Genomic DNA, 23942 nt, shown 5'->3' with positions numbered 1-23942 from the left:
ATCATCTATGCCATGTTTTCTAAATACAACTATTATTCATCTTGTTCTTGAAAAGAAAGGAGTTGTCTATCCACAACTTTTGCACGATGGGTTGATAACTTTTTGTTCTCCTTTTGAGTGACCCTGTTAGATGTCGTATTCTGTCGCTTTCTAATGCCAATATTTGCTATTGTTTGGTTTCTACCACGTGAAGATGGCGATGCTCCTTTTCTATTATCCAAAAGAGGGGAAGGGTTCGGTGATTCCTTACTCTCTGACTGCTTCCACGAGTCATTGCTTGGTTGGTCCATAGTTGACGACGAAAGGGTTCTTTCGGTATAACAAGGGTCAGGCTCTATATGAAACCCTTGCTTTCTTAAGTTGGCTATTTCTTGTTGGACGTTGACTTCTTCAGTTTGTCTCTCCCATTTGGCTTCTCCATCGACTTGTTCTGTTGGTGACTGCACGTAGGATTGCAGAAACTTGGGCACAGGCCGATCAAAAACTACACCCTCCTTCCCACCAATAGGTTTATTTCTTTTCTTGTGAGACATAAGGTGTGGCCCAAAATACTAACCAAGAGAAAGTGACTACAACAAAATCTAAAAGATTTCCTATTACAGCCTTACTACTACCATGATGGAGGAGGAAGAATTTCGAATCGTTCAAGTTGTTTTGAAGTATCTTCCAAATCCTTTTGAACTTTGCGACGCCTATAGAAGATAGGACAATCGCTATTGGAACATAAAACATCTTGACAGATGGAACCCATACATCTCTGACACTGAGTCCATAACATGGCATATTGACGTTCATATTCACGCACATTGCAAAGAATTTTCTCATATATAGAAGCTTCATTTGCTAGACACGAAATGGATAAACTAAAATGAATCCAAAGAAAAGGACATATACCTTTACAGTATTTACAAAGCGGTTCCTTGCTTTCAGTTTGCGGAATAGGAGTTCGGCAACCAAGACAAGTAACAGAAACCTGAACAATGGTATGAAATGAAACAGCATTCAAGAAAAGAAATAACGTACTTTTGTAAAACGCATAATACCACCTGTACTTGGAGTAGTAACTGTGATAGAACGGGTATGTTCACCTTCAAACAAACTCGAAACATTTTTGCCTATAATGGGTTCAAAGATGCGCTCCAGTGGCTTTCGCAACATATTTTTTAGATAGTATTCCGTGTCTAAAGGCAAATTATGCTCCAAAACGTATATAGGATCTTCAGCTCTCTCATGTGCAGGCTAGAAAGCAGGCATGAACGGAAATGTAACTTCATTAGACTCAACATACCTGATCCTTACGTCCTTTTATGGTAACGTAAGGAATTCGATCGCCTAACGAGGGTGCGGAACCTGGATCACGTTGATAAAGCTTCTTATATAAAGTGACGTGTGCTTGATTGGCATCATAATCGGCAGCTGCCTTGGATAGTTCCTTAGAAATTACCAATAAGGAAATATCAACCTAATTTAAAATACCCTTAGCAACCAGTATCTACAATTCGATTGATTTCAACCACCTTGTTTTGCAAAAGGTCTGAAATGGTTTTCTTTACAAAGTCAATAGCGCCTTGTACATCGCGTTCGACAAGTAGCTTCTCAAGGACTTTAGATACAACATTAGCTACTAACTTGCAATTATCACGTCTCACAGTCTCGATTCCTTTACAATCCTAATATTATAACTCCACAATTGAATTCACTGTGACTTAGCATAGAGACAACATACGCACCATCTTATCATAGGTTTCCGTCTTCGTCCAAAGTAACCCAGCATATCTCTTCTTCTGAATCAAAAGATAAGGATAATAACATTTTTCAAACTCCAACTTAATAGGCTTCGGAAAACTTTGGGAAATGATATCAGCAGCTTGTTGACCTAAAGACATCGACTCCTCTAAAGTCTGTGGACACGATGTAAGAAACAGATTCCTATCCATAACCAAGTTTTACCAACCAAGTCGTCTCTAAATTTTACCATCACTGAGTCTGTGTCTCCGTAAATCACTACACTGGATGGAAATTTGGACTCAACCAGGGACTTGGTAGTCTCAATCATCCGGCGACCAAAAGCTGTGATGGAAGCTGAAATTTCGGTACATGGAAGCTTTCCACGAGATGCTCCAGTGAATCCATAAACAGCGTTAGCTGAAATCTTCAAAGCCAACTGTCGTCCATTTAGGACAGATCTTAGAAACGGGTCTGTCGCCTGTTCTAACTCTCTTTTTGCTACTTTGCGAGCTGAAAGCAAATCTTCTAAAATTTTGGATAACACTCCCTTTTTCACTGATGGACGAACATAGCAGTCTCCACTTGGTGATTTGATATAGTCTTCAGGCTTCAAGTATTTCACACGGTCCTATTGATACTAAGAAATGGTTACAACAGCGAATGCCAATTTTCATACTTTCCGAACTAGAGTAGAATAACAAATATTATGTGCCATCATAATAGAGGGGTATAATGAAGCAAAGTCTAATGTTGCGATGGGCATCTTGTAAAATCCACGTTTTGGTTCGATTACGGTTGCGCCTTCATAACTGGAAAAAAGGATTAAAACGTTGTCGACAAGTCAAACAATCATCAACTAACCTTTCTGCTTCCTCTGAAGAATTGTGGCTAGTATTCTTCAAATCCGGAATCAATAAACTTTCGGGAAATGCCTTCCTATGAAGCAGACTGACAACTTTGATCATGTGTCCTCTCGAGAGTAGCCATGCCAGTGGAATTCCTGCTACACGTGCCAGTTCCTAAGGGAATTTAACTTGTTCAGTAGTGAACTTTGTCTCAACTCACCATATAATTTGTGAGAGACATTAATTTCTCCATTAATCGATGTGGAAGATAAGCATCCTAAAATAGGAATGAGATTTGCAAAATAAGTCATCATATTCATTACTTTCAAACAGTATACTGCCAGTCTCCTTCTAGTGTTTTCATTTCCATGGAACAATTCAGTTATGATCGAATGGTGAACATCCTCCTTCTGTTCACCGAGAAATTCAAAAGATACAGAATTCAAGGAATAAGAACGCAGCTTGTAGTCACGTACAAGGATCTAAAGGACAAAACTCATTATTGATTGAAAAAATGAGACATCTACGAGAATGCACCTGCAACATATCCACAATAATTCGCCCATTCATCGTGAATGCTTTGCTTTCATGTGTTCCAAAAGCACTGGAGCTCAGTCTCGTGTCGTGCATTTTCGTCATGACTCCCATCAATCGTCCAAGAAATGGAAAAGAGGATAAATGCAACACACTTGCGCGATTAAGTAGATATGGAAGATCAAAATTGACTATATTATATCCTGTCAAAATGTCAGGGTCCGTAGCACAAAGAAAGGAAACCCTTGGTAAAGTTCAGATGAATTCCAGCAGAAGATTCAAGTTAATCCTTACCAAGCCTCCAATAATTCTGCTTCAGAATCAAAACTGAGTACCTTTGCACCAGCGATAGGTGCACATGAACCTAAAGTTAAAACTGTCCGAGCAATTGGTTCTGATTTTCCTGTTTCCGTCATATAATTAGCAATTTGTATTACTTGGTCGTGTTCCGGCTCTGGAAAGACTCCGGGTCTTCCAGCACATTCTATATCAAATGAAAGTATACGAATGGGTGCTGTTTTAAGCCATTCACCATGAGGTGCATGACATACCTGACCATGAAATGAAAACTAATCTAAATCGAGGAGATATTTCTTACCAAATGGGTGTAATGAATATCAATTTCGAACTGCATATGCGAAGTTTGTTTTTCCGGGAGATGATATCTGTTTGATGGCATTTCTACCCACGAACAGCCATACATGTTTGTTTCAATCATGAATCTTAATATGAAATCTACAGAAGCTTCAAACGTCGAATAGCGCGATTCCTCGTATGGAGAGAAATCTATATCACCCCTTTCTAAAATTTGAGCCAGCTAAGTGATATAAGTGATGCTATTAAGGTTTGGATAAAATATCTACAAACCTGTCTAACATATGATGGGAGTGCCACAGTAATTTTCAAAAAACGAATGAGCGGATCGCTCGGAACAAAATATAACAGCGAACGACCTTCAAATATTTCCAAATCATGTATGATAGGGCCTTGACAGTTTTTCATAGAAGACACTGCCCGTGCACGTTTTTCGAGACTCTCCTTAATGGCTGGAAGGTCCGCTGGGTCAAACTGAGAGGGACAAATAATGAAGAAAAACGGACGAAAACCGTGCACTCGAGCCAAGACACTGTTACCACCCTCCGTGACACCATAAATTCGAAGAACAGCCGCAGAACTCGAGTCTTCTAAAAATGTATCCTTTTGAACGATTTCATAGTCGACGTCGAGCTGAAGAATTCTCAAGTTCCCTGCGTCTTCACCAAAGAGAAGAGGACTACCTGCTCTAGCATAAGATGAAAACAAGTGTTGAAACTTAGAGCGTGTTTGTGTGTATTCAACGGGCTCTAAAATTTCCTGTTTCTCTGAATCATATAGCAAACTTTCTTGAATGATGCTATCGTCGTCTATGGGTGAGGCAGAGGAATCCATTTCAAAGTTTTGTTTTTGAAAATGCCTCACAAGAAATAAGCGCCAAAATGTGAAATTTACATTTTTCTTCTCTGGATCACCCCAATTCCGAAATAGAGAAGGATGTTTCCTACTGGGAAGAGCAGACTGTTGTTTGTTGGCTCTTGTGGTCATGTTTCCACAAAACTTCGCCAGAATCGCCTACAGTATAGTTTAGATCGAGAACATTTGTGGCACTGTAAGAGAAAACGTTTCCACAGTTTTCACTACGTTGCCAGCGTTTCTGCTTCTCCCAAACGCAATACTCGCTTTCGACCCTGCATCGATATTCATGAAGGCAAAGTGAAGCAAATTGTAGGAAGCTCTTTAAATGACCAACAAGCTGGAAAGAAAAATCTAATCACCAATTTTGAAAGCGAACTAGAACCCGATGCCTACGCAAGAAGGTATGCAAGGGATGAGTTATATGGGGGGCACGTCATTATGCTTGGAAATGGGAATGTACAGGCAGCCAAGGCTGCTATTCAGGCGTTTCCACAAGGCCTACAAGTCGGTGGAGGTATCACACCACAGAATGCTGAATTTTGGTTGATGCAAGGAGCGAGTCACGTTATTATTACTTCCTATGTATTTCGAGACGGGCATTTTTACTTTGAACGCCTAGAGCAAGTTGCCAAGTTGGTCCATCCGAAGCGACTGGTTCTGGATTTGAGCGCTCGGAAGATCGACGGTCACTACTTTGTGTGTACCAATCTTTGGCAAATTTTGACAAAGTTCCAATTGAATGATCAAAATTTAAATCTTCTAAGCGATTACTGCGATGAATTTTTGGTTCATGCTGTTGATATGGAAGGAAAAAAACAAGGAATTGATCGAGAGTAAGTTTTGTTGTTGGCAAGTTGTTTCCAATCTGATAAGCTGCTTAGTTTGGTTTCATTATTGAGTGACTACTCACCGAAAATTTGTACATATGCTGGAGGCATTCGTAATATGGAAGATGTGGTATATGGTTGTTCGGAAATTGATGGATATTGGGATAACGTCTTTATTACGCTTTCAGGAACTCATTGAGAAACTTGGCAAAGGCAGAGTAGATTTTACTGTCGGTAGTGCATTGGACCTATTCGGAGGAAGTATGTCATACGATGAACTTGTAAAAGTAGGGTCAAGAGAATATTCCATAAGTTATGGCTCTAACATTTCTTTATAACAGTGGCAACATTTAAGAATGCATCGAGTCGACTAAAAGTCATCATTTCTCATATGATTACTGTTCAGAAAGGTTTTTGTGATGACAATAGGGATGCTTGCGATTGGCAATTTCACAGTCGTTACATTCATTGGAGAACAAATGGGGATATTCAAGCTTCCACTTACGAAGTTGTTTGCATCGCCATTCGTCGGAATCGTAAAATAGAGAAGGATCGAAGTAACTATAACGAATCCACTCTTGAGACATAGGTTCCAGACAAAAATGCATATCATTGATTCGAAACACTTTGCCTCTTACATCTCTGGAAACGTTAAATATTCGTCCCAAAGCATCATACCAAAGTAATTTTTTCTCCAAGTTATGTAAAGATACAAAACGAAGATCCAATATTTTACACTCGTTGGCCAACCATGTGGTCGTTTTGCTACCGTTTCGAAAGTTAGGAATGCGACCAATATGAATGCTCATTTCTGTCGACGTTCTAGTTGAAGATGTGGTAGGGTATTCCAAGCTTTCATGATCCGCGAAGATAGTGGAAAGCGATCGGTTGAGAAGGTTCAATCCAGTATGAAGTGGTTTTGCGTGATATCGAGTACCATTCCATGGAAAAATCCACGGAATATACAACGAATGACCTCGAGGTAGTCGAAGTATTTGTTCTCGTAGTCGTCCATTGGAAACACAGTCAGCAGCGAATATTTCGTCATAGTCTATAATCACGAAATGGGTACTCCGAAGCAGTCTTCCCATTTCTAGTAGAATTTGTCTGTCTCCAAGTTCGTCTCGTTTGCTCCATTGGCTAGTAAAGTAGATAATGGCTTCAATTGGATAATATCGCGATAACAGTTGTAACTCGAGAATAGTGTTGTCGCTGGAGTGATCGTCCAGTACCACGATGCTATCACAGAATTCAGTTAAGTGTCGTATCCCAAGGAATAACGTTGACTCGACGTTGCGAACTGCTAGTAAAGCCGTTATTTTTGGGTTCTTTCGTATTTGGTTTGGATGAAAACAACAATAACAAGTCTCATTGCTGTTCTTATAGAAAGGACAAGGAATACACTGGTTGGTGGGCAATAAGTGAGACTGGGTAACAACGTCTTTCCGTTTGTCACAACCCGTCAATAACAACAAGAACGATATCAATAAGAAACAGTGCCTTGGTTATGGATGAAAGTGAGACATAGCTAAAGAAAGTTGGTGCTTACTTTTTGTATTCTTCTCTTGTTCTACGCATAGACTCGTCAGAGTTTCTTGTAAGTACCAACTCGAAGTGAACTTGGTCATTTTCGTGAATATCTAAATAGAGAAAAGGAAAGAAAAACTTCAAGTTGGTTCATTGCGGAATATTTTCTGGGAATTGTCCAATGGTTCATTTCATATCGAACCTTTCATTCCCAAAGAAGACAATACTTGTATAGCAGTTCGACGTCCAGATGCCATAGCTCCATTGAGAGTAGGGCTATCACAATAGTCCCCACAAAGGAAAACATCCTCAGAAACCTTGCAAAATGGAAAATAATGACTAGTACATGGAGCATACTCTTACCTTGTTAGGAGGGGGATCGGAAATAATACTTGAAGTTCGCTTAGGTAACGCATGGTCTATTCGATAGGATTGAAGGAACTGCCACTCTTGCACCACATCAGGGTCGAACCATTTCTCAAGTTCATTCTTTGCTTTGGTTACTAATTCATCCAACGGTAACTCTGTCTCATCAAGTCGGAGATTCACAGATACCAAGTTGCGATCGGAAGGTGCATACGAAGGTGCGATTTTGTTAGGAAAGCAAATATTGTTGATAATAGAAGAAGATATTTCAACTGTGCCATTCAAAATGAGGATTGGTAATGAAACTGGGGTTGGCAGAGAACTCGAAAAATATAAACAACAGGAAGAAGAATAGGAAGGGATATTGGATGCAGAACCTAACAACTGCGATGCATGAGGTCCTAACAACTCCATGAAAAATGGTATCTTCAAGTGGATAATATACAAACCGTCAGTTGCAATGACAACTTTCTGAGCCATCAATTGTTCATCGCCATTCAACTCTAGTTGTCGTCCACGCAATGAGTCAACTTTGGTATTCAGACGAATGGAGTGAGGATCCAGGGACGAAGCCAACTGTGCAGGGATACTTCCCATTCCTTTGGCTGGTAATGAAGCATAGCATTTAGAAAACATGGAAAATATGAACAAAAAGTCTTCAAAGTATTGGTCTTCTAATTCGGACAAATAAATGCCGCGTAAGAAGGGACGAAAGAATTGTTGCATAATGGAAGAAGAGAAGCCAAACGACTCAAGATACTCTTCTGTCGAAAGAAACCTCTTATGACTAGTAGAAATTTTCAATAAATGAAAGCAAAAGGGAGTCAGCAACTGAATATTACTTACTGACTTCTTTGTATCAAACTGGTTGAGAGTCGATTCCTCAGCCAAGCAACTCTTAATTTATCGGAAAGATTTCCTATAGGGCTCTGGATACTTTGAAAGATAGATAAGGGTCTACGAAAGGGGTCCTAAAAAGAATATTAAGGGCATTTTTGACAAGAATAGAAACAATGAACCAACAGCTACAAGATGGAAACCAGTATTTGTTCTTATCAAGGCACCTGGTTCAAAATATTGCAAACTCAAACTACTGATGTCGATACTTGACATATTTCAACATCAGTCTTTTTGAAACGTGTAAGCCTCGAATACCTACAATTGCTTGACTTCTGGATAGCTTTCGATAAAAACTTGAAACCCGTGATCCAATAAAAAGCCTTTGACATTATCTGTAGCAACTCTACCTCCCAGATAAGGTTTTGCTTCCAATAAACAGTAGTCAACGTTATATTTCTGCAAAATAGAAGCTACCGTAAGGCCCGCTATACCACCTCCAATGATGGCTACTTGTACTTTACAGAATATTGAAACTCTTTTCAAAAGGTAATTGTTTCGGTTATGTACTGAAAGTTTTCCATATCGCCAACTGCTTTTGAAATTAAAAGGCTTCAAAAACATGTCACAGCTAACAAAAGACATAAGACTTTCGAAAGTGCTTGAGAGACAGATCACGGAGATTGCATTGCGTCTATTCTACCAAATGATCAACTCGATATCTATCTCTCATGGTTGTGAAACTTTTTGATTAAAGATTGTATAACTATTGACTCTTCTACAACAATTCTTTACAAGTTGTGTCAAAAGATATTATTTCATTCTCGATATTAGAGGAATGTTTAAAGAACATTTCAACTAAAGAACAACAAAAACATGTTTGCAAGATAGTTGAAGAAATTCAATAGGAGAATATTCAGTACAACGGTTTGTACAAGAGAATTGACTGCATATTGACAAGTTTAGCAACTATCAGCTTACAAATGAAAACCAATTATTTCTTCCTTTTCAGTCTCCACAAATCTACTTCGATATCCATAGATTCCATTCTATGAAAAGCAAAGGTTTTGGATAGATTAAATATAAACTTCCCCAATACCTAAAATTGGAAGAAAATCGATATCACTTAACCATTATACACAATATCGAATACACAAATAACCTCTCCTTCACATTTTCGCTGGAGAATCTTTCTGTACAAGTAACTGCGAGTACAAGTCTTATGAAGAGAGTATATCGATCCTCCAGGATATACAATTTCGATGGCTTTCTCAAGAAACACTACGTCGATTCCTTTTCTTCTAGTACCAAAAGGAGGATTCATAACAACGGTATCGAAGACAGCTATATGACAAAATATCTATTATGGCCAAATACAAATGCACGTCATAGTTAATACCACCTTACCTGAATTGAAAGGAAGTTCAGTTATATTGGATTGCAATAACTCCACTGGAAGGCCACACTGAATGGTGTTTACTTTGGCAATCTATATCCAACGAATGAAATAACTAGGAACATGGTGTGAATATTGCTTACTGCAAGAGCCGATTCGTCCACGTCAATTCCGACAATGCTACTATACACAATATTTTAGCTACTGTGGAGTTAAGTAAAAACTCAAATACTTGGCCCCGAAATAATGCATAGCTGCACAAAGCATACCAGTACCACAGCCAAGATCTGCCACCAGTTTTCCTTTCAAGTCTCCAAAAGAGTTTTCTGCTATCTGGACCAAAAACGCAGCTATATGAGGCGGTGTCGTATATTGTTCCCAAAAAATGTTGGGGTTTTCAAACGTTTTCAAGTCTGCAAGCAACTCTTCTATTTGCCAAAGCTGCATTTATCTTTTACGGAAAATTGAATCATCCCATCCCATCCAGTGAATAAAGAGCATTTTTACACTTCACAAAAAAGGAAATAAAATTCGAACAATAACAACTTGACAGCAATTCTTCATCTTGTTGTTTTATAACCGTGCTTGTTTCTTTTATTCCAGTTTACAAACTACATATGGATAATAGCACTTGACAAGGCCTCATAAGGGTATCTCAACATTTCACCTCATATCAAGTTATATATCTTCTTGCCTTCACTTTACAAAATACGCTCTTTCTATTCACTTCAAAAGCTCACAAAAAGATTACTTGGAAGCTTCAAAATCAGTTTTCAAAGGGAAGTTTTGTAACAAATGCTTTGGTCAAGTTTAGAAAAAGTTAAATATCATAAATGCCCATGCAATACCTCTGGCAAAGGTAAAGGAGGAGAGCGATAGTCAATAGCTCGACACTAGAATAAGCATCAGAACACAAAGTCAAAGAAATAAAATTACATTCGAACCTCTGGATCCAAACATTTCTGATAGTAAACCATAGTATTCAACTCTACTATCAATACAATATGATTACTTTTATGATGACGCCCAATGTGATGACAATATCTATATTTCTAAAATAAGGTTGTGGTAAAAGTGAAAATTGGATGGATAGTGACAATTGCATACTTACTTGAATATTATATACCAACTTGAGAGACGATGAAAAGAACAAAACGTTTCTTATGGAGCCCTATTCATGCAAGCATGGTTTCATGTTGGGTAGAAGAGCAAATACGTGTCAAACCTTCACTTGCCGATCATATATCACCGACTCGATAAACTTGTCTATTTCAGGAAATGGAGATGACTTACTATTAGATGTAGCAAATGTGTCATTGTATTTGTTAGGCAACAAAGAACTTTTAAGAGTGAATGGTATCTCAAAGGAGTCGTTGAGTGGTTGAATATAGTCAATTTGAGCTTCATCTATTAAAATTACATCATCTGGGTAAAAATAGCATATCAAAGTTTCATGCAATAACTATTCTCAGTATTCAGTCAGAAAAATGGAGAGAAGAATCCTAACGAACCTCTTGGTTCATAGATTGTCCTATGGTTAAGGGTCTGTTTTCACCCATTTTGCTGGAACCTAGAATACGAAAACATCTATTCCGACTGTAGACGCTCAAATCTATTGCAAGAACTGTTTGCATTTCATCACGACTCGGCTTTAAAACCAAAAAATGGGAAGAAATATCGCTCATTTGTAACAATTTAGATATAAACTTTCCAGTGATTCTGTTATTAGGAAAGACTATCTAATACCCAAGATGATTGAATACTGAGATAACTGAATCTTGACTTACCTTTGGAAAGATGATGTGCTTTGAAAACTTTTCCTGAGAAGAAGAGTCTAAAACTAGACATTTCAGGTAAGGAAGCAAAGAAGACTAGAGTATATGCCTTAGTACGATGGAAGCTGGGTTTCCTGCTTACTTCTTTTCTTTTCAGTATTTGCTTCAATCCTTCTTTTACTAACTTCGATATGGAATCCACCAATACCTGCTCTTGAACGTGGGTATTGCAAGCTCGGATATATTCCAGATCAAAATAAAGTTTACAAGATACGTTTTCTCTTATCACTTCATAAAAATGCTTGCTGGTTCTTTTCCTGTAGATTTCCCAAAAGTCACTGTAGGAAGCCAATAAGTAATGTCTTGTTCCAGAAGAATCCTTGAAAAGTACCTCAATAAATATTACCACAAAGGAAAATACTAAGATTTACCAAATCTTCAGCGAACAACTCCAATCCTGGAAGCTTCGCTGCTGCTTCTAAAGCAGCGCTCTGAGTGGGAAAATGAAAGCACTTGGCTGTTGAGAGACCTCGATAAAGTTTCTTAGCGTCTTCTCGCAATGCAGGTGGAGTGTATCCTTTTAGACTGTTTCCTTTAAAGTTTTATTGGGTGTTTTATGAGACTTGATTTGTCAATGCTTACCATAGAAACTAGAGGTAGGAATACGATTCATGGCAAATTTGAAAAGACGCGGGTTTCCATCGAAACCTTTTTAGAGCATTTAGTATAAATACAATCCAGATATATACTTTATCGTATATGGAAGATAAAGAAAAGTTTCAAGGAAATGAATAGGTTATTCCTTGTTCACTTTAGGAAATTTGAGCCAAGTAATTTTACCAAAGTCCTTCTTCTGATAGTCCAAGTCACACCATCTTTTCTCAAGTCGTATGAATTCCTTCATAGAGTCAGTAGAGTACTTTTGAATTTTCAAAGTTCTTTTTCATTAAGTCATTTTACTATCCATTGCAGAGGTTGATATTGTGATATTTATCATAGAAGTGAGAAGATGAGTTTCTACTTTTGTTCCATGATACTTTTATCTCATACTTCAAGCTTTGATCCCAAAAAGAGCATTTCTCTAAATGATTTTTGTGAATTCCAAAAGAGGAAAGCGCATCATATTCCACAACAACTTGTGTCAATAGGGATTTCATAAAGTTCTCAATGTCTTCCACCGCAGAATCCTTTGAAGTACAATATAACACGTATCTATTTCGTTTCTAGTAAGTGTGTTTCTACTCGATTCAACTCCCACTCAATATTCTAGTCAAAACTTCTTCGCAGTGGCAGGAGGGACTATAACAGGTGTTTGGGGTTTAACCAACTTCAAAGGCTTTCTTATGTATCCTATTTTCAACATATTTCTTCTTCTAGCAGTATATCTTAAAACAAAGGGAAAGCCTTCCTTCTATTTTATGGACAGTATTCCTTCTCTCTATCTTCGATGTGTATTCTCCAAAGAGGGATTCCTTTCTTTTATCTTATTTTGGACTCTATTCTATTCTATTACTTTCATTTATTGATAAGAATTGGAAAATTGGTTTCACTTTTCCCAAAGAGAAACCAACAAATAATAGAAACAGCAATGGGAGTAGCCTTACAAACCAAAGAAAATAAAAGTGCTTCCTTGGACGCCTTTCCAAAACCACTCAGAGGAAAATGGAGAAGCTTCATAGTTCGACTTTGGACCACAGTTGCTATGCTATCCGCTTTTTTTGGAGTTATCTCGGCAGGTCACCTATGGGTGTCCATTCTCATAATCTCTTTAGAAACCGCCATCTTTAAAGAAGTAGTTCAACTAGGTCAAGTTTCTTCCAAGAAAGAGCTGCCTTTCTTTAGAACTTTGTCTTGGTGCTTTTTCTTTACAGCTCTTTATTTTGTATACGGAAAAGCAGTGTTAGCCAACTTTGAAGACAGAAAGCTGTGGTTTATGAAAAGCTACCCTTTACGATTCTTTTTTATTCATCATACGTTTGTGTGTTTCTCACTATATTGTGCCTTATTTGTTGCTTTTGTACTCAGTTTACAACCTTCTCAATATGCATATCAGTTTGGTGTATTTGCAAGGGTGCACGTAGCTATTTTGATAGTCGTATTACAAGCTCATTTTATGGTATTGAATACTCGGCAGGGTATGATTTGGTTTCTGCTTCCAGTTTCCTTGGTTATTGTGAATGATATTTTTGCTTATCTCATCGGTTTCTTTTTTGGACGTACCAAGTTAACTTCTTTAAGTCCGAAGAAGACTTGGGAAGGATATATAGGTGGAGGTATTGCCACAATTCTATTTGGCTATTGTTTTGCTCGTATTCTTGGAAGATATCCTTTGATGTTTTGTCCAAAACTTGACTTTATGGATTGTGGCTTTTTCTGTCATGCCAGTTGTAAACCATCACCAACTTTTATTTCATTTCGTAAGGAGTTGCCGCAGTTTATTAGAAAATTTCTTATTCGTTTGGGAACACAAAGTTATTCTTCTGGATATCTTCGAAAAGTGTTGGATGCAATTTGTTCTGTTACTGGCCTTTGTATTTGGTCAAAAGATGAGTCTTTCGATCCTTTCTTAGATTTGCTTCCCATGCAGATTCATTCAATATCTCTTTCTCTTTTTGCATCCATTATTGCACCGTTTGGAGGGTTTTTTGCTTCAGGTTTGAAACGTGCATTTAAAGTGAAAGATTTTGCCAATCTTATTCCCGGTCATGGTGGGGTAACAGATAGGATGGATTGTCAGTTGCTGATGGGTCTATTTACTTATGTCTATTTGATCAATTTTGTACTTCGAAATACTCCCGATGTTGGTAACTTGATGAGTTTGGTGTTGGAGTTGAGCACTTCAGAACAGTTGGAACTTTTACAGGAACTTTATCAACTTCTTCGTGAAAAGTCGATTCCTCAGCATGTTTTGCAGAACATGATGAATGAACAAGTAGTTTCCACTTAGATAGTTTCCATTGGTGTGATATGTAACAGTTGGAATATATGCTTCATTTGTTGTTGCAATACAATTACCAAACATTGACGAAGAACAAAAGAGGAATTTGTAGTTTTTGTATGATTTGGTTCCTAAAATGACTTAGTTGGAGGTATACAGATGCCTTTCCTTACCTTTTCTATGACTATTCTAAGTTGACTGTAAAGTTGTGTGAAATGGCTTGTTGTTTTGGCCAACCATTCTGTCAATAAATGAAAAGTTGTTGTAGTGGAACAACTGTGATTCACAAGTTGCTGGCATAAAGATGGTAATATTCGATAATAAGAGAGAATATTTTCGTAAAAAATATTCCATTCTATGGGATGAATGAATGACAAAGAGTAGTCAACATGTTGTCGTGGAATAGATTGTGACAATGTTGCCATTCTAGCATATTGATACAACCATTTATCCACAACAAAAGAATGATGGGAATGCATAGGACAGAAAAGATGAGTGGGATGACTCACTTTACCACCCCATAGTGAATGAATACAACGTGCAGATACAAATGCACAATCTGTGTTTTCGTTGCCCACATGACTATCGGTACATTCGTCGAGATGATCATATGTCGCTCCACACGGAATCCATTTTATCTTGTCTAACAAGATGATAGGAGAAGCAAATGGTTGATACAATGCTGCAGCTAGCATACTTTGTTTCATGAGATGAGTTTGTTGAGGACTGGTAAATAATAACATGCGATCCACATCCATCTGAGTAGCAAGAAGATGATAGAGATAACCAAACATTCGATATCTATAGGAATTCATAGGAGCATACCAATCTTGTAAAGGATAACACCAACTCGGCAACGGATGATACTGAGATAACAAAGAAAGACAAAACATCTGCCTCTTGCTATCATAATATCGGTTAAGGAGTTCAACTGCTGGCCATTCCAAAGGCTCACGATAAACTGCAGTTGCTTGTTGGGATAGGGCTTCTCCAAGTGAACGGAAAAGATTAGAAAAAGATGACACTTTCTCAACAAGACTAGCTGCTTCCACTGGAGTCATATAAATATAAAAACGGGTAGATACTCCAACTTGCGATAACAGAGAATAAGCACAGCTCGCAAATAATAAACTGCGAAGTTCACCAAGGTGTTGAAAGTCTTGTTGTACCACACAGACTATGCCAATCGAACACTCCCGTTGGATCTTGAGGTAGGATGACCACGGCAACAGATGAACCCCATCGGGTATTATTTCAGGTAATAACAAGTGTATTACGAAAGAACGATTGAGAAAAATTTGTTGTGGTATGCAATCCCTCTTTACATGCTGAATAAGCTGACTATTTCCAGTGGCTTCACTCGAACAAAGTTGCTCTGATGAAAGCCACAAGTCGCCATATCGAAGAGCCTTGCTTATTTTCAGAAAGTTGGGTGATTTCAAACAAAAAGTATGTGCTATTTGGTCTACAAGTCTGCTCAATGGGTCCACCGGAATTACAGTACTAGAGGATGATTTCATCTTCAGGGACAATCATTGTGAAAAAAAAAAAACCAATTCAATTGTGAAAAGACATTTATATTCTCTAGTATCACTTTTGCTCGACAAAAGAAGAAAACTCAGGCTAAGCTACATACATTTCACAACCACTAATCGACACTAAAAATGTACGAGTGAGTCGATACCCAAAACAGATGTTTCACCGGTGGATAACCGCTTCTTTCTATCAACAGCGTTTGTATTGGATTGATTCCTTTCAGTCATTTGCCAATTTACGTTGTCATGAATACGACAAGGACTAACTTGCTCGGATACTGGGGACAAGGGATATCCTTCTTCCAATGGATTCCCATTGCTATCAAAGATACAAGGAAGACTGGTTAGATTTGTGGTAGCAATATGCTTTGTCTTCAAAGCAGTGTCACTAAAGAGTGCTAAATCTTGATGAAACGTGGGATTCGTCTTTCGTTCAATGGTAACTGCCTGCTCCTCTTTGCTTCTATCACTAATGGAGAGAACAGAACTTTCCTGAATTCTATCCTTACTACAAGCACTTGTGTCCGATACAAGTTGGCGCAACTTGTCGTTTTCCGTCTTCAACTCGTTCACAACGCCCTGAAGAAAAGCAACCCATCTTTGATATAACTGCAGTTCCATTTTCTTTTTTGCACGAAACTCTTTAGCAAGCCTTCGATTTCTCTCCTTTCTAGATTCTTCCGACATTTTCTTGTGGCCTTTGTGTTTCACAAAGGGTTCACAGACTGACATCCTCCACGTTTCCAGCCTTTTACACTGTTCTGGATAATCTACTCTTTCATGCCCCTGTTTACTATTGGTTTGAGAACTTGTACGACTCCAATGGTCAGCTTCTTTAGTATAGTCCCCTAGCGGCGGCGCTCTACTTTCTTTCAGGAAACTGGAAAACGTATGAGAGGGGGTCCCATAAGGACAGGGTTGAATAACAGGAGGTCTAGAAATAGTTGAAGCATACATTGTATGAGTTGCGAACTAGTGCGCTACTGCTAAATGAATACAGACAAATAAATTTGAAACAAAGGGCTAGTAGTTTGTGAATTATTCTGCGCAGTCCACACTGGAATTCAGAGCAACAAACCAATGTTTGACGTTCGATTTAGACTGTGGCGATTCGAAATCCGATCCATGGCCCGAATGTCGATTCGCGATGAAACGATTCCCCCATAGCAAATCGATGCGACTTCCATCAATCCTCCCTTCCACGTGTGACTGAGGGGCAACGAGCTATTGAGAAGCGACTACATGGCTCACTTCATCGCTTGTGAACAACTTTTTCAACTCTTCTGATGGCCAAAGTGTTCGAATCGACATCAGTGTATCTTTGTGATCGTTAATGTACCTCCGATTACTGGGAAACTCATAGAGACAAACCAATATCTCAATAATGTTATAAATAACTTGGGTAACAGGTATAGAACCGGTCATCGTAGAAATAATGCTCCTGTTCTTAACAAACTCTTGTAGAAGTTGAATCCAAACCCTCGAAAAAATCTCACATTCAAAAGTCTTCATAGCAATATCACTATATTCAATAAGACGAGTCACTCCAAAACCAGTCCATGATATCAAGTCGTACAAGATATCCCATTCGATACTTGTCAAAATAACTTCAAAATCATCCAGGATAGTGTTCCAAGAATAAACAAGAACCAAAGATATACGCTTTTCTAATACAGGAAGTTGTAAACTGCTAAAGCAGCACACTATTCGAAATCCAACTATAGAATACTTGAATAATCGAATATATTGGCGATCATCCTTTTGCTCTCTTTTAAGTGGTTCCGCCTCTAAGAAATCAACAATCTAAAGAATAATAGATTGATGAATGGTGTAAATAAGTAGATAAAAAGGGATAGCCTACCACTTGAATATTTTCTACTAATGCTTCTATCACTTTTACCTCTTCCCTTTCCTCGGCTCGTAACGACTCACTAGGTTGCTCCTCCGTTTCTATCATTCTTCGTTGCAACAAATCAATAGATAACTCTATCACTTGAAAGATATTCACCAAATGAATTTCTCGATTATTTTCATTTTCCAATGAATCCATAGGTGCACGAAGTACTTCTCTTAGATGAACTCCCAATTCCACAGAGCACATGAACAACAACAAACGCATATATCTCCACAAAGAAGATGTCGACAGCATATTCTCGGTGAAATTAAACTCGAACAATTTCCAAATCTTGAGCTCTCCAACAACTATAGAAAACAATTTATGACGAAGAGCGTCGTTTAATCGGTTAGATAAACTATACTCGATAGCATTGCGCAAATGCCCATCCAATTGCCATACCACAGACTTCATACAGCGTTGCTTCTCATTTCTAAAAATGCTACAAAAATAAGGTGACAAGAGATACAGTTGGTGAATAATATCCAAACTAACACTAGGTTCCCTCAGTCGATCGAAAAACACAACTACAACAAGTAACATATGCGGCAGGAGCATTCTCACTCGGATAGCTTCAATTGTCTTTGATAAAACCAAAGCCAAGTAACTCATTCCTACAACGAGTTGTACCAGTTGTTTCTGTTTTTGGGAGTTGTTGAATAGGGTTTCATTCTTCACCATATGCTTACAGAGTTCAACCATACACTTTTGGAGTGAACTGTTCTTTAGAAACCAGTGTAAAAGTTCGTCTTGCACACTACATACTGAGCATACAACTATCCAACAGTTAACAACCCTTTCTGTCAGGATTCCAACTTGCAACTGTTCTTGTTCCCTCCGAGTTTTGCTTTCGCGAAGTATCATATTGGCCAAATGAGGGAGTAGATCACTCCAAAACTTACCTTGACAAACTTTGTGTGAAACACAACTCGAAGCTAGTAAAGAAAGGGACAAAGAAATCAGGTCAGCACTTTCATTGCTTTTTACATCTCGTTGTTTTTCACTGTTTTCCAACAAACCAACGAGAAAGGAGTTGCCTATGTTTTCTAAAACTGCCAGAACTTCTTCTTCTGTCCAGTTCCTCACAGCACCAGTTGCCATAAGTAGACCTCTCCATTTATCTTCTGTATGAGAACTTGATATTAACCGCAAAAATTCTTCGGTATTATTTGGTTGCTGCATGGAGTGACAAAGTTGATGCTAACAACCACGAATTTGTTTCGCATTTCAACTTTCTTTATTTGTTAGCTCTAAAAGAAACCTGGCAAGGATTCTTCTATTATTCTTTGTTGAATACTATGCACAAGTTGCATTCCAGAAGGTCGAAATAGTGAACGACCAATGATTACAGCATCAAAGCCTGCGTCTTGAATAGAAAACGCTTCCTCTTTGGTTTCTATTCCACCCCCCGCAATAGTAGCAATAAAGTTGGGTATCATGCCTCTTAAGCGTTCTGCAGTTCCCATATACTAAAATTTTCTTATTCTTTGAATGTTCAACTATAAATGTTACTTACTATTTCTCCATCCACTCTACTGCGATTCGATAACAATAATATAGTTGCCCCATATTCCATCGCATACTCGCATTCCCATTCCTTGTGACATTCTACAATGGCATCCAAACCAACAACTGTTGCAGCATTCAACAACTCTGGAAGATCCGATAAACAGGCAGCAGCAATAAGCAAAACGGCATCGGCACCAGCTTCCTTTGCGGCAGCAATTTGTAAAGGATGCACAACAAGATCTTTACAAATAACGGGTATCGAACACTCACAATCGACAGATTTCACAAATTCTACCGTTTCTTTCAAGTCAAAAAAAGTCCCGCTATAAACTGAATAATCGACAGCAACCGAAATAGCATCAACACCACTTTCCACCATCGTTTGTGCAGTCTTCCGTGGGTTGATAATATCAGCTATCTCCAACTTTTGTCTTGGCTTCGTTCCATAAGTAGTCCGTTTCATGTCGCCGACAACTTTTAACTTGCCTCTGTGACTTTTTAGCGTCTTAACTAAGTGGGGGTGATGTTGCTCGGCAAAATATTGAAGTCTTAAACTCAAGGGGCCATCCTTGCGAGCAGCTAAAGAATTTTGGAGCTCATCAACTTCTTTCCACTTTTCTTCCACAACGTTTTGCATCAAACCTTCCGGTTTCCACTCTGCTGTGACTGATATTCGTGAATGACTTGAGTGCTTAAAAAATAGTTGATAAGGCAAAAAAACACTTTGAAAAAAGAACTTCCGCTTTCGGTGTACACGTAAAGAATCAGTGAGTGCTCTGAAGCTCCTCGTGTTTGGCAAAATAACACAAGTCTGAAAACACAAAATAAAGTTATCTACATTTTCCATTCTAAATAAAACAAAATACACAGTCAACTAGACAATAGACAAACGACATCCATCATCAACCATCTCCGTTGTTGTTGTTCTGCGATGATACAATCTCCGTATTGTGAAGTCTTCCATTTTCCTTTAGAATATTTCATCTCCTTCAGGAGCTCGTAAAAAAGGTGGTTTCTCAATGAAATGTTTCGACTTGCGCTCTTTCAATACATTAACGTACTCCTCTACTTGCGGTAACTCGTTCGTTTTCACTTCTCCACGAATGATTTTTCCAGCCCACCTTCGTTCCACTTCTTCACAAGCATCTAGTAATGTTCTTCCTGAAAATCCTGCCGTAAGACTTGCCAAGGTTTCTCTATCCTTTTCCGATAGGTGCTTGGCATACAAACCAAGAATTTGTTCCCTTGACTTGATATCAGGTAAGCCAAAAGTGAAAACCATATCAAAACGAGACAAGAGTGCCGCATCCAAATCGTTCTTCCTATTCGTTGCCGCAATCAATATGGATTGTTGTTGACCTTCCAAACCATCCAAATGACGAAGTAATACCGACATTACTCTTCGAGATGCTTCATGAAGGTCTTTGTCTCTAGATAAAGCAATGGCATCAATCTCATCCACAAAAATAACAGTAGGACCATAGTCATTCGCTATTTTGAGAATTTTTCCAAGACGCTTTTCACTATCCCCATAATATTTACTGGTAACGTTCTCCATAGTTACATGAACAAACGGAACACCAACACGGCTGGCGATAATTCTCGCCATGGATGTCTTTCCTGTTCCAGGTGGACCTTCAAACAAGATAGCCTTGGGACGATTTGTTTCGAATCTTTCGCGAGTATTTTTGGCAATCATATCATACACTTCAGGATATTTCAATGCCAATGTCACTGTTTCTTCAACTCTTTGTTTCAGTTCATTATAACCTGCCAAAGTATCCCATGAAAGACATTCTTCACTATGATAAACTGATGCTCCAAATCTCGAAAGTTTTTCCTCAAGCTCATCAAAACTATTTTCCCTAGGAACTGTTGGAATTCCACTGCTCCCACCACCACCACCACCACCTTTATATAAATAAGAAGAAGACTCATCAGTGTCTTTCCAGTCATCAGAAAAAGAAGGAGGCAATGGATAAGAACGAGTTGGAGATTTTGCTCGACGAGCATAGTGATTTCGAGGCCTTTGTGCAGCTTCGTAGGCTGACAAAAGAGCTTGGAGCTCACTTTCCGATAATGTAGTTGAATATTTTTCAAAACAAAACTCTGGACTAAATGGACCCACTCTAGGAACAAAAGTATAGACCGAAAACTCTCCAAGAAATGCTATTTGGATGGAAGCAGAAGAAGCTCCACGTTCTATACGAATATCAGGCTTATTTTCATTCTTCGACAAGCTTCCAGAGAGACCCGACATATTTGCTGTACTTGAGTATAATCCAGAGAGTGCTGTCAACAACACGTCAAACATATCTGCCTCTGTACGTGCACTAAACTTGATGGAGATTTTGTTATCTGACTGTAATAACACTGGAGTTGAGGCACCAGGAATAAGCGACTGAGCTTGAAGAAAGCGAGCTCGTATTTCTTCCCAGCTAATTTTTCCACTCGTGTCACTTCCAGAAGGTCTCTTTCCACGGTTGGCGCCATCCAATCCATCGGAAGGAACTGCAGCAGCACAAGGCAATAACTCAAGAGGCAGAACATTTTGAAAGTTTGGATTGCATTCCAAAAATAATTCTCGAGTACTTTGTGGCGTTGCAAAAGTTTCTTTCGTTCCCAGTTGGCAACTAGTGTGGTTGCGCAGACTAGAGTGAATGCAGATATATACAGAGTCTTCCTTGGGGTCTTCAGCTTGTCCCGAGTATTGAACAATACTTTTTTCCAATATCCTGTAGTATTTGTAGTTGTATGTAGATACCTAAAACTACGGGAACCAACAGAGTTCTTACAAGCACTTGAAAGTAAGTAACGTAAGAAACATGACATTTGAGAAGACAATCTGGTTGTCGTGGGGAAAAATTCTTTCTATGGTCTTCGGTTTGAGGCCAAGTCTGTAAAGTCATTCTGTCGACAAAGAAGAGGAGTTACATATCATTGTATACTCTTTTTTCTTCAAAAAATTCTCTATTCTACAGCATTCATTCATCTCAACCGACTTGATATTCTCCATCGTGTACAAGAAAAGTATTACGCCATGTCATTCTTTTCCCAGTTACTATATTGCGACCCACCAAACTCTTCAACTTACAAGGTAATATCAGGAATTTCCCATTCAATAAACAACGCTGCATGCCCATTTTGAGTCAGTGGAAGAATAATTGTTGCGAAAAGTATTCATGGTAGTGAAACAAAGCTCAACAATCTCCGTCGGAATAGCTTGAATATGGAAGATACATAAAAATTTGTTTCAAACCGAACGGAAATTGCACTTTTTTAGTCCTTGAAAACAGACCGATATCGAATCAAAATGCTATTCTTTACATGCAAAAGGCCTTGGCAAAAAGTTGGGAAATGCAAGGATTCACCCAACAGATTTTTCATTCGTTGATTAAGAATACGTTTTCCTTTCTTCAATTCCGATATCCGTGTCCTTATTCGTTTGTCTCCGTAAACAACTTGAAAGGGTGAAATAGAGGATACTCCAATTGGAAACGATTGTTTATCTTCTCTAATCATATGAAGTGCACTCCATGCTTCCACAGTGGATTCATCCAATAATTCAAGTGCATGATAAAAACATTCAGCACGAGTGGAAGGAAGGTCATCTGAAAGATTGACGATGCAAGGATTGAAAGGAAGCATCGACTCATCAACCATAGAAGCAATAACCTTCTCACAAGCATCTATTAGGTGAATTCGTGAAACCAAAACATCACCAACAAAAGAGGACGATTGCAAAAAGTCTTCAACACTTCCATGGAGCAAACGTATTCTAATCAAAGTATCCAATGCACTTCTACAGGGACCATAAAGTGCAGATAAGCGAAATATCACGAGACGGATATCGGCATCATTTGTCCATCTTTGCCATTGCTTTTCCGCCAGAATGTAATACGATGCCTTCTTCACATGTCTAGCTAAGGAGGCACTTTCATCAATCCAACTATCCGTCTCGCTAGGTTCATAAACCACTGTGGAAGAAATATATCCCTACAACAGCTTGAACTTTATTCGTTGCCTTCAAAGATGAAACCTACAATCCACCGAATTCTTTCTTTGGACAAATGGTGCAAGTTGACTTTATCAGTCAATTGGCTCAGCAGAGGATCTCCTCGATGGTTCGCAGGTATGCATACCAATATGTAATTTGCTAAATTCAATTTCTGCAAGATAGTTTCACTCAGTTGGGTGCAAGATTCAGTGTCCAGTTCGATAACCTCGACACCACTACAAAGGAACAGTAACCATCTCTCGCATTCAAACCAACAAGAAGCGTGATACCTTTCTACTAATTCATTGTCCACTAGTTGTTTCCTTTTAGTTCCAGTTACTTTCCAACCTTGTCTAGCTATTCCCAAAACATAAGATTGATTATTCCCGATACCTTGATTGTTCTTACCAAGCTGCACAGCTATTTCTTTTCCAAGATATCCCAAACCGAATATCAGCAAGTTTCTCTCTTTCAAGTAGGTTTCTTGACAACAGTAACACGTTTTACGAAAAAATCTATTTGGCAAGTTAGTTTTACAACAAAATAGAGGTGTCGGAGACAGTCCGAATGCAGGGGTCTGCATTTTCAAGTTTCTTTGAAATACAAAAAGATTGTACTGTAATGGGAATGCACCCTCGTGTCTATACCATAAAAGGAAGAATAGAGTAACTTGTCAGATTGTTGATAGTACATTTTTATAGCCATGTAATGAGCCCACTGTTTCCATGTCACTATTCACACATATAAACGATTATGAAAAGAGGGAAGAACGATTCTATGTT

General features: G+C 38.5%; 12 protein-coding genes across 14 annotated transcripts; 2 read left to right on the top strand and 10 right to left on the bottom strand.

Moving 5' to 3' along the window:
- Positions 1-2: 2 nt before the first annotated feature.
- On the bottom strand, positions 3-553 carry Gasu_26100 (uncharacterized protein). The gene has a single exon (XM_005706486.1). It carries the CDS (start codon positions 531-533, stop codon positions 33-35), a length of 501 nt encoding a protein of 166 aa, XP_005706543.1. The 5' UTR covers positions 534-553; the 3' UTR covers positions 3-32.
- A 9-nt stretch (positions 554-562) lies between these two features.
- Positions 563-4543, bottom strand: Gasu_26090 (DNA polymerase delta subunit 1). The gene is made up of 15 exons (XM_005706485.1): positions 3975-4543; positions 3706-3924; positions 3402-3658; positions 3111-3351; positions 2897-3055; positions 2794-2850; positions 2590-2747; positions 2405-2537; positions 1955-2356; positions 1731-1901; positions 1518-1670; positions 1289-1462; positions 1024-1239; positions 895-973; positions 563-843 (listed from the first exon to the last, which is right to left on the bottom strand). Exons 1-15 carry the CDS (start codon positions 4533-4535, stop codon positions 611-613), a joined length of 3213 nt encoding a protein of 1070 aa, XP_005706542.1. The 5' UTR covers positions 4536-4543; the 3' UTR covers positions 563-610.
- Positions 4544-4603: 60 nt separating this feature from the next.
- Positions 4604-5908, top strand: Gasu_26080 (phosphoribosylformimino-5-aminoimidazole carboxamide ribotide isomerase). The gene is made up of 4 exons (XM_005706484.1): positions 4604-5392; positions 5441-5516; positions 5575-5673; positions 5728-5908. The coding sequence occupies exons 1-4, from the start codon at positions 4638-4640 to the stop codon at positions 5758-5760; spliced, it is 963 nt and encodes a 320-aa protein (XP_005706541.1). The 5' UTR covers positions 4604-4637; the 3' UTR covers positions 5761-5908.
- Positions 5909-5912: 4 nt separating this feature from the next.
- Gasu_26070 (amine oxidase family protein) lies at positions 5913-8763 on the bottom strand. 2 transcript variants are annotated; one of them, XM_005706483.1, is made up of 9 exons: positions 8439-8763; positions 8303-8384; positions 8126-8250; positions 7729-8066; positions 7277-7680; positions 7116-7230; positions 6936-7026; positions 6011-6886; positions 5913-5963 (listed from the first exon to the last, which is right to left on the bottom strand). In XM_005706483.1, the coding sequence occupies exons 1-9, from the start codon at positions 8759-8761 to the stop codon at positions 5948-5950; spliced, it is 2370 nt and encodes a 789-aa protein (XP_005706540.1). In that variant the 5' UTR covers positions 8762-8763; the 3' UTR covers positions 5913-5947. The 2 variants fall into 2 exon arrangements, with proteins under 2 accessions (XP_005706540.1, XP_005706539.1); XM_005706482.1 differs by lacking the exon at positions 5913-5963 and having other exon boundaries at positions 6443-7230.
- Positions 8764-8862: 99 nt separating this feature from the next.
- Gasu_26060 (methylase-like protein) lies at positions 8863-10063 on the bottom strand. The gene is made up of 5 exons (XM_005706481.1): positions 9745-10063; positions 9656-9695; positions 9524-9605; positions 9279-9460; positions 8863-9215 (listed from the first exon to the last, which is right to left on the bottom strand). The coding sequence occupies exons 1-5, from the start codon at positions 9957-9959 to the stop codon at positions 9111-9113; spliced, it is 624 nt and encodes a 207-aa protein (XP_005706538.1). The 5' UTR covers positions 9960-10063; the 3' UTR covers positions 8863-9110.
- A 22-nt stretch (positions 10064-10085) lies between these two features.
- Positions 10086-11993, bottom strand: Gasu_26050 (DNA primase). The gene is made up of 10 exons (XM_005706480.1): positions 11930-11993; positions 11719-11879; positions 11430-11666; positions 11300-11383; positions 11024-11251; positions 10738-10974; positions 10624-10683; positions 10457-10564; positions 10361-10405; positions 10086-10310 (listed from the first exon to the last, which is right to left on the bottom strand). Exons 1-10 carry the CDS (start codon positions 11958-11960, stop codon positions 10260-10262), a joined length of 1242 nt encoding a protein of 413 aa, XP_005706537.1. The 5' UTR covers positions 11961-11993; the 3' UTR covers positions 10086-10259.
- Positions 11994-12073: 80 nt separating this feature from the next.
- Gasu_26040 (phosphatidate cytidylyltransferase) lies at positions 12074-14543 on the top strand. Its single transcript, XM_005706479.1, has one exon. It carries the CDS (start codon positions 12735-12737, stop codon positions 14232-14234), a length of 1500 nt encoding a protein of 499 aa, XP_005706536.1. The 5' UTR covers positions 12074-12734; the 3' UTR covers positions 14235-14543.
- Positions 14544-14656: 113 nt separating this feature from the next.
- On the bottom strand, positions 14657-15763 carry Gasu_26030 (uncharacterized protein). The gene is made up of 2 exons (XM_005706478.1): positions 14774-15763; positions 14657-14733 (listed from the first exon to the last, which is right to left on the bottom strand). Exons 1-2 carry the CDS (start codon positions 15743-15745, stop codon positions 14731-14733), a joined length of 975 nt encoding a protein of 324 aa, XP_005706535.1. The 5' UTR covers positions 15746-15763; the 3' UTR covers positions 14657-14730.
- Positions 15764-15772: 9 nt separating this feature from the next.
- On the bottom strand, positions 15773-16883 carry Gasu_26020 (uncharacterized protein). The gene has a single exon (XM_005706477.1). It carries the CDS (start codon positions 16715-16717, stop codon positions 15884-15886), a length of 834 nt encoding a protein of 277 aa, XP_005706534.1. The 5' UTR covers positions 16718-16883; the 3' UTR covers positions 15773-15883.
- Positions 16884-16952: 69 nt separating this feature from the next.
- Gasu_26010 (uncharacterized protein) lies at positions 16953-18863 on the bottom strand. Its single transcript, XM_005706476.1, has 2 exons — positions 17622-18863; positions 16953-17563 (listed from the first exon to the last, which is right to left on the bottom strand). The coding sequence occupies exons 1-2, from the start codon at positions 18834-18836 to the stop codon at positions 16985-16987; spliced, it is 1794 nt and encodes a 597-aa protein (XP_005706533.1). The 5' UTR covers positions 18837-18863; the 3' UTR covers positions 16953-16984.
- A 12-nt stretch (positions 18864-18875) lies between these two features.
- On the bottom strand, positions 18876-20013 carry Gasu_26000 (anthranilate synthase component II). Its single transcript, XM_005706475.1, has 2 exons — positions 19171-20013; positions 18876-19123 (listed from the first exon to the last, which is right to left on the bottom strand). The coding sequence occupies exons 1-2, from the start codon at positions 20008-20010 to the stop codon at positions 18905-18907; spliced, it is 1059 nt and encodes a 352-aa protein (XP_005706532.1). The 5' UTR covers positions 20011-20013; the 3' UTR covers positions 18876-18904.
- Positions 20014-20022: 9 nt separating this feature from the next.
- Positions 20023-23793, bottom strand: Gasu_25990 (AAA-type ATPase). Of its 2 annotated transcripts, XM_005706474.1 has the most exons (4): positions 23569-23793; positions 23207-23517; positions 22462-23159; positions 20023-21898 (listed from the first exon to the last, which is right to left on the bottom strand). In XM_005706474.1, exons 1-4 carry the CDS (start codon positions 23741-23743, stop codon positions 20134-20136), a joined length of 2949 nt encoding a protein of 982 aa, XP_005706531.1. In that variant the 5' UTR covers positions 23744-23793; the 3' UTR covers positions 20023-20133. The 2 variants fall into 2 exon arrangements, with proteins under 2 accessions (XP_005706531.1, XP_005706530.1); XM_005706473.1 differs by having other exon boundaries at positions 23207-23793.
- Between the last annotated feature and the right edge of the window lie 149 nt (positions 23794-23942).

This window comes from Galdieria sulphuraria, assembly GCF_000341285.1.
Source record: "Galdieria sulphuraria unplaced genomic scaffold scaf_19, whole genome shotgun sequence".
NCBI lineage: Eukaryota > Rhodophyta > Bangiophyceae > Galdieriales > Galdieriaceae > Galdieria > Galdieria sulphuraria.
Note: the sequence above shows the minus strand (reverse complement) of the source record. Positions and strands in the feature narration are given on the sequence as shown.